The sequence below is a fragment of the Protobothrops mucrosquamatus genome, unplaced genomic scaffold (genome assembly GCF_001527695.2).
Source record: "Protobothrops mucrosquamatus isolate PMUCROS unplaced genomic scaffold, P.Mucros_1.0 scaffold10, whole genome shotgun sequence".
Lineage (NCBI taxonomy): Eukaryota > Metazoa > Chordata > Lepidosauria > Squamata > Viperidae > Protobothrops > Protobothrops mucrosquamatus.
The window spans coordinates 5,307,245-5,317,006 of record NW_015386397.1 but is presented as its reverse complement, the minus strand read 5'-3'; the positions used below and the strand labels follow the sequence as shown (position 1 = coordinate 5,317,006).

Sequence of the window (9,762 nt, the reverse complement as noted above, 5' to 3'; positions counted from 1 at the left end):
AGCATTGTTAGAGACCCCACACATCCACTTTACGGTCAGTTTCTGTTGCTCCCCTCTGGGAGGAGGTTTCGAAGTATTTCTAGCAGGACTACCTGATTCTGTAATAGCTTTGTTCCCTATGCCATCCGTCTGGTAAACTCGCAAGATTCATTTTTCTTGCCATGCACATGTATACATAACCCGAACTAGACTGTTGTTTCTCTGTGTCATATAATATATCTGGGTATAGGCATAATTCTGTATTTATTTATTTATTTATTTATTTATTTTTGTCATATTTATGTAGTATATGTCGGAGGTGGTGACCCTCTGAGAACTGTATGCAACAAAATTTCATTTTAATGTATGCCGATTAATGTACATTCAAAATGACAATAAAGTTATTATTCTATTTCTATTTCTATTCTATGAGTGCAATATGTCAATATACAATATGCAATATGTCATATGATATCCATACCTATTTTTAAGAACTGCTAAGGACCAGATGATTTTTACTATGTCCTGATATGTAAAACCATAGAACTCAGGTTTCTTTTTCACATGACTGTATCTTTACATGCGTGCAGTGTGCACACACATACATAAAATCTCTGTATGTAACTGTGATGGGCAACAATATCTCTAAATAAGAAGAAGAGTGGCATATGAGGTCTTCTAAGTGTAGAACTTCCCTCCCTGAATTCAGGGAGGAAATTGTTTATCACACACACACACATATACATATAGTGATGCTAGGTAGGCAGAGATTGCAATTTAAATAAATAGAATAGAATAATAACTTTATTGTCACTTTGAATGTATACTAATCAGCATAACATAAAATGAAATTTCGTTGCATACAGCTCTCAAAGGGTCACCACCTCCAATATACACTACATAAATATGACAAAAATAAATACAGAATTATGCATATACCCACATATATGTCACAGAGAAAAACATAGTCTAGTTCGCATTATGTACATATGTGCATGGCAAGAAAAATGAATCTTGTGTACCAGATGGATGGCATAGGGAACAAAGTTATTACAGAATTGGGTAGTCCTGCTAGAAATACTTTGAATCCTCCTCCCAGAGGGGAGCAACAGAAACAGACTGTAAAGTATGTGTATGGGGTCTCTAATAATGCTTTGAGCTCTAAACACATAGCACTTATAAGCAGCATCCTGAATACCAGGAAGCGAGCTTTCTATGATCTTCTCGGCTGTCCTTACCAGTCTCTATATGGACTTTCTGTCTGAGGCACTGCTACCACCAAACCAAATAGTGATGCAGTTTGTTAAAATGTTCTCAATCGTGCCTCTGTAAAAAGTGGCCAGGATAGGAGATGTGCTCTCCTTAAACAGGTTTAAGATAATAACAAACATCAACATATCTTAATTAGGAAATGCCAGGCACAAAATATTTACTGTTACTAATGTTTGCTTTAAATTCTCTTCCGCCTTCCCCCGATATGCAATACAAGAAGATAGGGGCATAATATTGTTCCACATTGGCCACTCTCTCCAACCAGGGGCTCTATTCTATAGAATTATATTTGGATATAATACGATTCCTATGATCTCCAGCTATTAAAGTCGAATGTAATAGGAGTTGTATAACGCCGTTTCTGGAGGTTTCCTGCGCTTCCGCCACAGGTATACGTTTCAAATCGGCGATAATGCCCCGCTGTTTATTGCCCCTTACTCATGGCCGCGCCCGCTGTGCGATCGTTTTTCTCTCCCTCTCAAATGACATCACCTGCTCGGAGTGAAAAGGCAGGGCTTCGAATGCTTTTTCTTGATTTGCCAATGAGACGGCCTGTCATGGAGAGGAAGTAGAAATAGGCAACTTCTGAGGAAGCGGAAGAAGCTGAAAAGAAGCCGAGGGCGGAAGTGGCGGCGTTTGAGATTTGGAATTGGGCAAAACGGGATTCTGGAAGGCGGTGGACTGTTTTCCGCGGCGGTCCCGCAGGCGGGAGCGGGTAAGCGTACGGTTTTGCTCGGGAAAGACGGAAATCAATCCCTAAAGCTTTCCTTTCAGTTTTAAATTCTTGAGGAAGCCCTTTAATTTCCCCTCCGTCACACATAATAGTAGGTTGGAAATGGGGTTTCTTAGCCTGGCAAGCCAAATGAAACTTCCATGATCTTTCATGATCACTACCTGTCGCTGGTAGACGAGGACGTGAGAAATTCTTGGCTTCCTGGAGGCGATTAAATCACACTGTTGGAATTAGAGTGGCGTCTGCTTTGGTTACAAAAGGCTGCGCTGGGTTTAGGGCTTGTTGACAAGGTCCTGGTGCTTTGCTTTGAGGAATATTACGAACTGGAACGAGTCCTTGACCTGAGAACTAAACAATATAATCGCTGATATTTAAACAAAGCTATGGTGATAACAAGGGATGGTGCTGATTATGGTGGGTGTGACATTCCTTACTGGGAGTGCTTCCTTCCTTTTTCCCTTTTAACAGGACTTATTTATATTTGATGTTAGCATCTGTAATTTAGCAGCAATCTGTAATTTAGCATCTGTAATTTAGCAGCAATCATGCATGCAATCATTTTGATAGATTTTATACCACATAATAAAGGTGCCAATTTTGTATAGCATTCTCTAGCTCTTATGGTGTTTCATTCTGATCTTGGACTGTGTGTGTACTCCATCTTAAGGAGGTTGGTATATGCTTTCTATCTTTAACATACATACATGCATGCATACATACATACATACATACATACATACATACATACATACATACATACATTCCTGACCTTATGGTAAAAATAAGGAAGAAGCTTCTTGATTTGTAGTTCATTTAACTTGGCTATAACCCCAAATTAGTATTTGATGCTGAAGGTGTACTAAAACGGCAAACTATTTAACAGTCATTTAATTTTTGTACTTCTCTAACTTGCAAAATCCTTTTCATTTTCTGTTTGTTGCTGCAAGTCTCTTCTGAAGTAAAGAACTACAGTATTCTTTCCATTTTAATAACCAACTTATTTGCTCAAGGATTTTTAAACAGATGATGATTCAAACTGGCTGTTTGAATTGAATACTTCAGGTGCTGTAAAAAAAGAAACCTGTTTCTTCCTCTGGCTGAAATATTTTTCTTTCAGTTGCAGCATTGTTTGCTGACAGTCCCATTTTTCTACTGGAACTTGTGCCATTGTTGTAGGCCATGGCAGCTCGACGTCCTAATGGGCCAACTCTAGGCAATAAGATCTGTCAGTTCAAATTGGTGCTCCTGGGAGAGTCAGCTGTTGGGAAATCAAGCCTTGTCTTGCGCTTTGTAAAAGGACAGTTTCATGAGTATCAGGAGAGCACCATTGGAGGTAAGTGTCACAATCATGGATAAAGCAGTTCAGAAAATTCGAAAATTAGTGTAGTATGACAGTTAACAAGTATTTGTCATTAAAGAATTCTTTCTAAACTAACCTGTAGAGATGATTCTTGGGGATGGACACCATTGTTAATTCCTGCTGATACCTTCCATCTGTCTTTAAATCATCTAGCATCCTCTATGTGTATTGGACTACAACTCCCAGAATTCTCTTAACAGAAAGTCGTGATTGCTGGGAATTCTGGAAGTTGGGAGACAAATCTAGTTGGTAAGTTATTATTCAGTGGACTATGCCTACAGCAATCCATTGTGACTACACAATAGTGGACAGATGTTAGATAAATTTTCTTATGATACTTAGTATGAAATGTTGATAAGATTGAAAGCCTGGGTCCAAATGATTTTTCAGAAGAGTTTCCTTATTAATATATTTTTCTGAATGGAGCAAATTAGAGGAGGATAGAGTTATCTCCAGGAAATGCTGAGATTAGGATTATTTATTTATTGCATTTACCCCTGGCGTAATTGAAGAAATTCTGGATGGTTTACAACAAATACCAGTACAATGTAATAAAATAAAAACAAATATAAGTTAATAACATGTTAGGCGTGATTTCCTAAGTCCCTTTGAGATTTTTTTTAGCTGTGGTTCCAATTCAAGTGGGAAGAATAAAAACAAAAAAGACATTAAAAATACATGGCCATGCAGAAACCTTGCTTTGTTAAAGTATCATATCTGGCTTGAGGCCAATAGCTACATCATTTCTGTTCTTTTTTAAAATGTTCCTGTGACAAGTGCCAGGCACATTGTATACCTTAACAATTCTGTACACAAGTTTAACAGACCAAGCTTATCCGGCCTTTCAGTAAGGTCTTTTTGACTATGTAGAAGTGAAGAATCTGAAGAGAGTAATGGTTGCCTAAGAACCTATTTTCATATGGCTAGGAATCTGCATTCTATACATACTGAGATGATGGAATTGATCTAAAATTTGTGCCTCAAACATTACGTTTGTAAATCCCACTTGCCTGATGCTGCAAGAAAGATGTGATTAATTTAGCTTCAGACACACTAACATGCTAAGTTAGTCTGCTTTCTTCCCCACTTCATGATTTGAATGAGAGAGATAAATGAGAAAAAAAATTGGGAATAATAAAGCACTTAGCAAGCACCTCAAACAATACTTAGTTAATCACTTCACATTGGTTTGGTAATTCTGGACTGCCAAATAAATGTTGCAACTTTTCAGATAAATACTTATATTATGAATCTGTTTGGCCTTAGAAAAAGAGTTAAAAGCTTTGGAGGTAGCCACCAGAACACACCTTCCATTGTCAAGTTGATATGTTTAATTTGTCAGTTTAATTTGGAAAGTATATATGATGGACTTCATGTGGTCTTTTACATCATTGATGTAAGCCAGCTACATAATCAAAACTCACGTATGAACTGATACTCAATCCAAACCTCTGTCTGCAGGAAAAGGTCCCCCACACTAAGCTGCTCTCCCACCCAGCTAACATTATAATCTTCACAGTGAAGTCCCAAAATATTTTACAATTAGGCCACTTCTCTCTAATCACAATTTGTTATTGCGGTTTGTTGTAGGTTAGTTTATTTTAACTTTACACTGGGCTCAATGTACTTTGGATCATTTTTCTCAATAAGCAAATGCTGCATGATGGTTTTTGACTCATTTGTTTAACTGGGTTTTCTTTAGTTTTAGGATTTCTGTGGAGAGTCAGATATATTTTAGGTCATATTTAGGCAGAAATATTGAAAATTCAAAAGGTGTACCCACTGTTCTCCATTAGCACAGTTATGTTTCAACTATGTCAGTGAGAGAAAATGTCTTCCACCTACGTCACTGGGAAGAAACCTTCAAGTAATGCAGTGGGTGGATATTTATTGGGTGAATACAAACTCTAGTAGAAAATTGGATGCTTTACAGGTGAAAAAAGCTCTTGCTTCTATGTAAAATATAGCCACCCCTGAGTGGAACCCAACCTCAATTTCTGTTCTGACTATGCTTTAATCCTTCTGTATTCCAGCTGCTTTCCTAACGCAGACCATTTGCTTAGATGATACCACAGTCAAGTTTGAAATATGGGATACAGCTGGACAGGAGCGCTACCACAGCCTGGCCCCCATGTATTATCGAGGGGCACAAGCTGCCATAGTTGTTTATGACATCACTAATATGGTAAGGCTTTATAGATTGGGTCCAAAATGATCCCACATGGGCAACAGTGTTTCTTTTCTGGCTTCATTCCCCTTGAGGATTCATGATATCCCTGGCATATATGAATGTATCCACTGAATGAATGGCATTTTAGGAAGGAACCGCTGATGCAGAATAGTTTGAATTTCTTGCCATTTCACTGTAATATTGGGCCTAGCTTGCACAGTGTTACATTTCAGAGCAGTACAATTTCAAACAGCTTATTCTACAGAAAGATTCTCTCTGTACAATATTTAAAGATACAGAGAAGGAGAAGGCAGGCTAAAGCTCTAAACTGCAGCATGAAGTGATGTAGCATTGACATTACTTACTGACCTAAGTAAGAACTAAGCCTCAGTTAAAACTGCTGTAACTAGGTACTTTAAATAAAATAGCCACAGATGTCTTAATATCTATAAATCTATTGACTGATCATCTGTTGACATTCAGAATTTCTGTTAAAAATGAAAATAGCCCAAATTTCACAAAACTGCCATATCTGAAAAGATATCAGTATTTTCACATGAGTTTGGCCATTTTTAATTTTAAAAGTTTTAAGCATTCCATATTGGAAAATATACCTAGGTCAGTGTTGAGCTGTTGGATTTTTGGTATTCTCAACTTCCTTCTCTCCTGTGGACATAAGTCTCAGAACATCTAAGCTTTGCTACATATTTGAAGTTAAAATCTAGTAATTTGATATTTTTCATAAACAAAATCCCAAGCATTGAAATCATCCACATGTACTAAATCTTGAATTACTTCTGTACACATACCCTGTCTCCTCTCTTGTGACTAGAAGGATAAACCAGAATTCAGTGTTTATATTAATATACATGAACTAAGAATCATGGTTCACTACTGGTATAGGAAATCTGCAGCCCTTCAGATGCTGACCTGCAGTTCCTAGTTTCTCTTACCATTGTACTTCAGTAAGTTTTGCTCCCAGATAAATGGGGGGAGGAAATCCATTCTGAGAGGCCTACTTTACTTTCTCATACCTGGTACACTGCTTAAAGATGTCCCCCAAGTCCAAGTATGGAGGAGCCCCACCACTGGAAAATACATTATATGAGGTATCACCTACCTCGGAGCAGGAGGCAATATATATGTTAGAATTCCAGGAGGTGAGAATTATGGAGCTGTGCTTGCTCTTCATAGGATACCTTTGTGCGTGCCAAGAATTGGGTGAAGGAACTGCAAAGGCAAGCTAGTGCTAGCATTGTCATTGCCCTGGCAGGGAACAAGGCTGACCTGGCCAGCAAACGAGCTGTTGACTTTCAGGTAAGTGAGGTTTTTTTCTATTGGGAAATAGTAGTTTTTCCTTCTGTAGTGTTTTTGGATGCTTTTTCTACATGAACAATAAATACCTTAAGAATCATAAGGTGGTTCTGCTTCTGTCCAAACCAATTGTATCCTTTTCAAATATCACTCTTTGCATAAGGACTATAAGAGGTCCCTTATCAGGATAATTTCTCAACAAAATGTTTTAATTGGAAAATGATCTAAGCTATGAATCAGGAAAGCCCTTAGTCATATTTCCTTTTTACTATGAATTTGCTACTCTTCCCTAAACAGGTTTATTGATAAAATTTGATGTGCTGTTTTTAGCCATGATTCTTAAATGTGTTTTCAGCAATCAACAAAGCATTTCAAAATACCAAAAAAGATAACATTATGAAAAGTGTTAATCCACTAATCTGAAAGAAGTGGTCTTTTTAAAACAGTTTATTTGTTGTCATATTTACATATTTACAATCCAAGGGTAATACTAACCTACTTGTACTTTGGGCTACTGCAGCTAACATGTGTAAAGCTGCTAGATTTAGCAATATATCCTTTACTTATTTTATATATTTTATTCCTCAGTTGGTGTATGTAATCACAAATTTATTAAATTAGGCATGAACATCTTTTAGCTTGAACCCCTTTTGTTGTCCCTGGAATCACTTGAGTATAACTGATCATTTTCTTCCTCTCCTCCCTTCAATTTGGAAAGATTATAAGCTTACAATGGCACCTCTCTTCCAGGTTTTCAGCTGAAGTGGGTTTAAACCTGATTTCCTTAATCCCAACCAATGAAATAAGAAACACTATTGAAAAATAGCAAAGAACTGTAGATCAAGCAAAGAACGACATTGGCCCATCTTGGCTTGTATTCGTTGTAAAGACTGTTGAAAAATGGAATCCCTTGTTTGTCTAATGTGTACAGTAATTATCTCAGTCAACCTAATTCCAGGAATAATCAAGCATATTATATCATAACACATTAACATGCGTGGTCAATATTTCTATATTTTGTCTGTCTTGTAGTGCCTAGAGTATGGCTAGAGTTTTTCATCATATTTTTATAATGGCATTGATATGGTCTAGCTGTAGAAGTGTACCAAGCTTACAAAGGTTAAATGCATCGCTTTGAAAATTCTGACATTGCTGACATGATTGTTTACAGGAAGCCCAGATCTATGCAGATGACAACAGCTTGCTGTTTATGGAAACATCAGCGAAGACAGCAATGAATGTGAATGAGGCTTTTGTGGCAATAGGTTAGTCAAGGGGAGGAGAAAGGCAGCTTGGGGAGGGTATCTTCTCCAATTGCTGTCATGGGCTACACCAGTGATGGCAAACCTTTTAGAGACTGAATGCCCAAACTGCAACCCAAAACCCACTTATGCATCGTCGAGTGCCAAGTGGGTGTGGCCCATTGGGTGGGCGTAGCTGCAGTGGTAATGGCAGACTGGGTGGGACTAAAAAGTTCAATCAATCAATTCCAACTTTGCAAGATCTTTTTTTTTCCACAAGAAGTTGAAATTGACTGATTGAACCTTTTTTTTTTTTTTTTTTTGCACACGGCGGCAGAGGCCTAAAGTGAAAAAGTTTTATAAAACCCAGCTGAAGACCTAGGACTGGGGCGACAGTGCACATGCCCACAGAGAGGGCTCTGAGTGCCGCCTCTGGCACCTGTGCCATAGGTTCGCCACCACTGGGCTACACCAAGCAAACTTTTTCAAGGATAGTAATCTAAGTTCCCAAACACTCTGCAGAATTTTAACAAAATAAATTTGTGATAAGTTGCAGGCCTAAGCAAAAGAGGACCTTTCTGGTGTTGGGTAAGAGCATAGGCTCTAAAATTGTACACAGAAACTTGCAAGAGGGAAATAGAGATAAGGCAGAGAACAGAGAAATGAATAGAAAGGTGGGGATAAAAAGAATGGGTTGAATGACAGACAGAGTCAAGGTAAAAGACAAACATGGGAAGCTTGTGAACTATGGAATAAGAAGGTCCAGAGGCTGGGGGAGAATGATTGGCGTAGGAGCACATCTACCTGAAGTGTATTTTGGGAATGTTCATCTTCCATTGAATTACAACAGGTACATCGGGCAGGATTAGCCAGGAAAGAAATAGTGATCTCAATAAATCTCTCCTCCCCAACCATTTCTTTTGTGCTTTTAATTTTTCCTGTGGAATGAATTTAAGAACCATGCTCCTAAATATACCCTCCTCTTTCCCTTCAGCAAAGAAACTTCCCAGAAATGAACCACAGAGTACAACAGGAACAGCAGGCAAGAATCTAAACATCAGCCTCCAGGAGAATACCCAATCTAGCAAGGGGCAATGTTGCAGCCACTAAGGATTCTTGTCTGGCAGCTCCAGTTGGAATGTGTCTGAATCAATTGCACTTACAAGATCAGCTGCCAGGATCTTTCCCCCCCCCCCCCGAGATTTTTTCCCCTCATAGAGTGGGGGAGGGGAACACAGCAGAGGCCATTTCTCTTCTGAACAAACAATAGATTTGTTTTTTTAAAGAAGTCTTTTTAATACAGATGAACAATGGCACTCTTCTACATCTTTGTAGGTGAACAATGTGTGCTTTGAAAACCTTGGTCCCTCTTCCATTCTGACTTTTATCTTCAAGATTTATACTCTTGCATTTGCTCAGAGCTCCCTGGAAGAAGGACATCCATTTCCGAGACAAAATATGTCTTCCATAACATCTGCTTGGTGATTTCAAGCTCCTTGGTTATTCCAAGCTCCTTCAGCCGATAGTGTTCTGCCCTAAGAAAAGTAGAAGCTGTAGCCAGGGGAGGTTACATAAAATAGGAATGAGTTGCAGAATTACTATGCACAACATTTTTCGTTTAAAGTTTGGTTCAGAAAAGACATACAAGCTGGTAAAAGACTATGTTACAGAAACCTACAGGCAACCGTGAATT

General features: G+C 38.3%; 1 protein-coding gene across 1 annotated transcript; it reads left to right on the top strand.

Annotated features, from left to right (window-relative positions):
• Positions 1-1,875: 1,875 nt before the first annotated feature.
• RAB5C (RAB5C, member RAS oncogene family) lies at positions 1,876-9,256 on the top strand. The gene is made up of 6 exons (XM_015810458.1): positions 1,876-1,966; positions 3,102-3,317; positions 5,378-5,529; positions 6,709-6,831; positions 8,000-8,093; positions 9,064-9,256. Exons 2-6 carry the CDS (start codon positions 3,164-3,166, stop codon positions 9,177-9,179), a joined length of 639 nt encoding a protein of 212 aa, XP_015665944.1. The 5' UTR covers positions 1,876-1,966; positions 3,102-3,163; the 3' UTR covers positions 9,180-9,256.
• Positions 9,257-9,762: the final 506 nt, after the last annotated feature.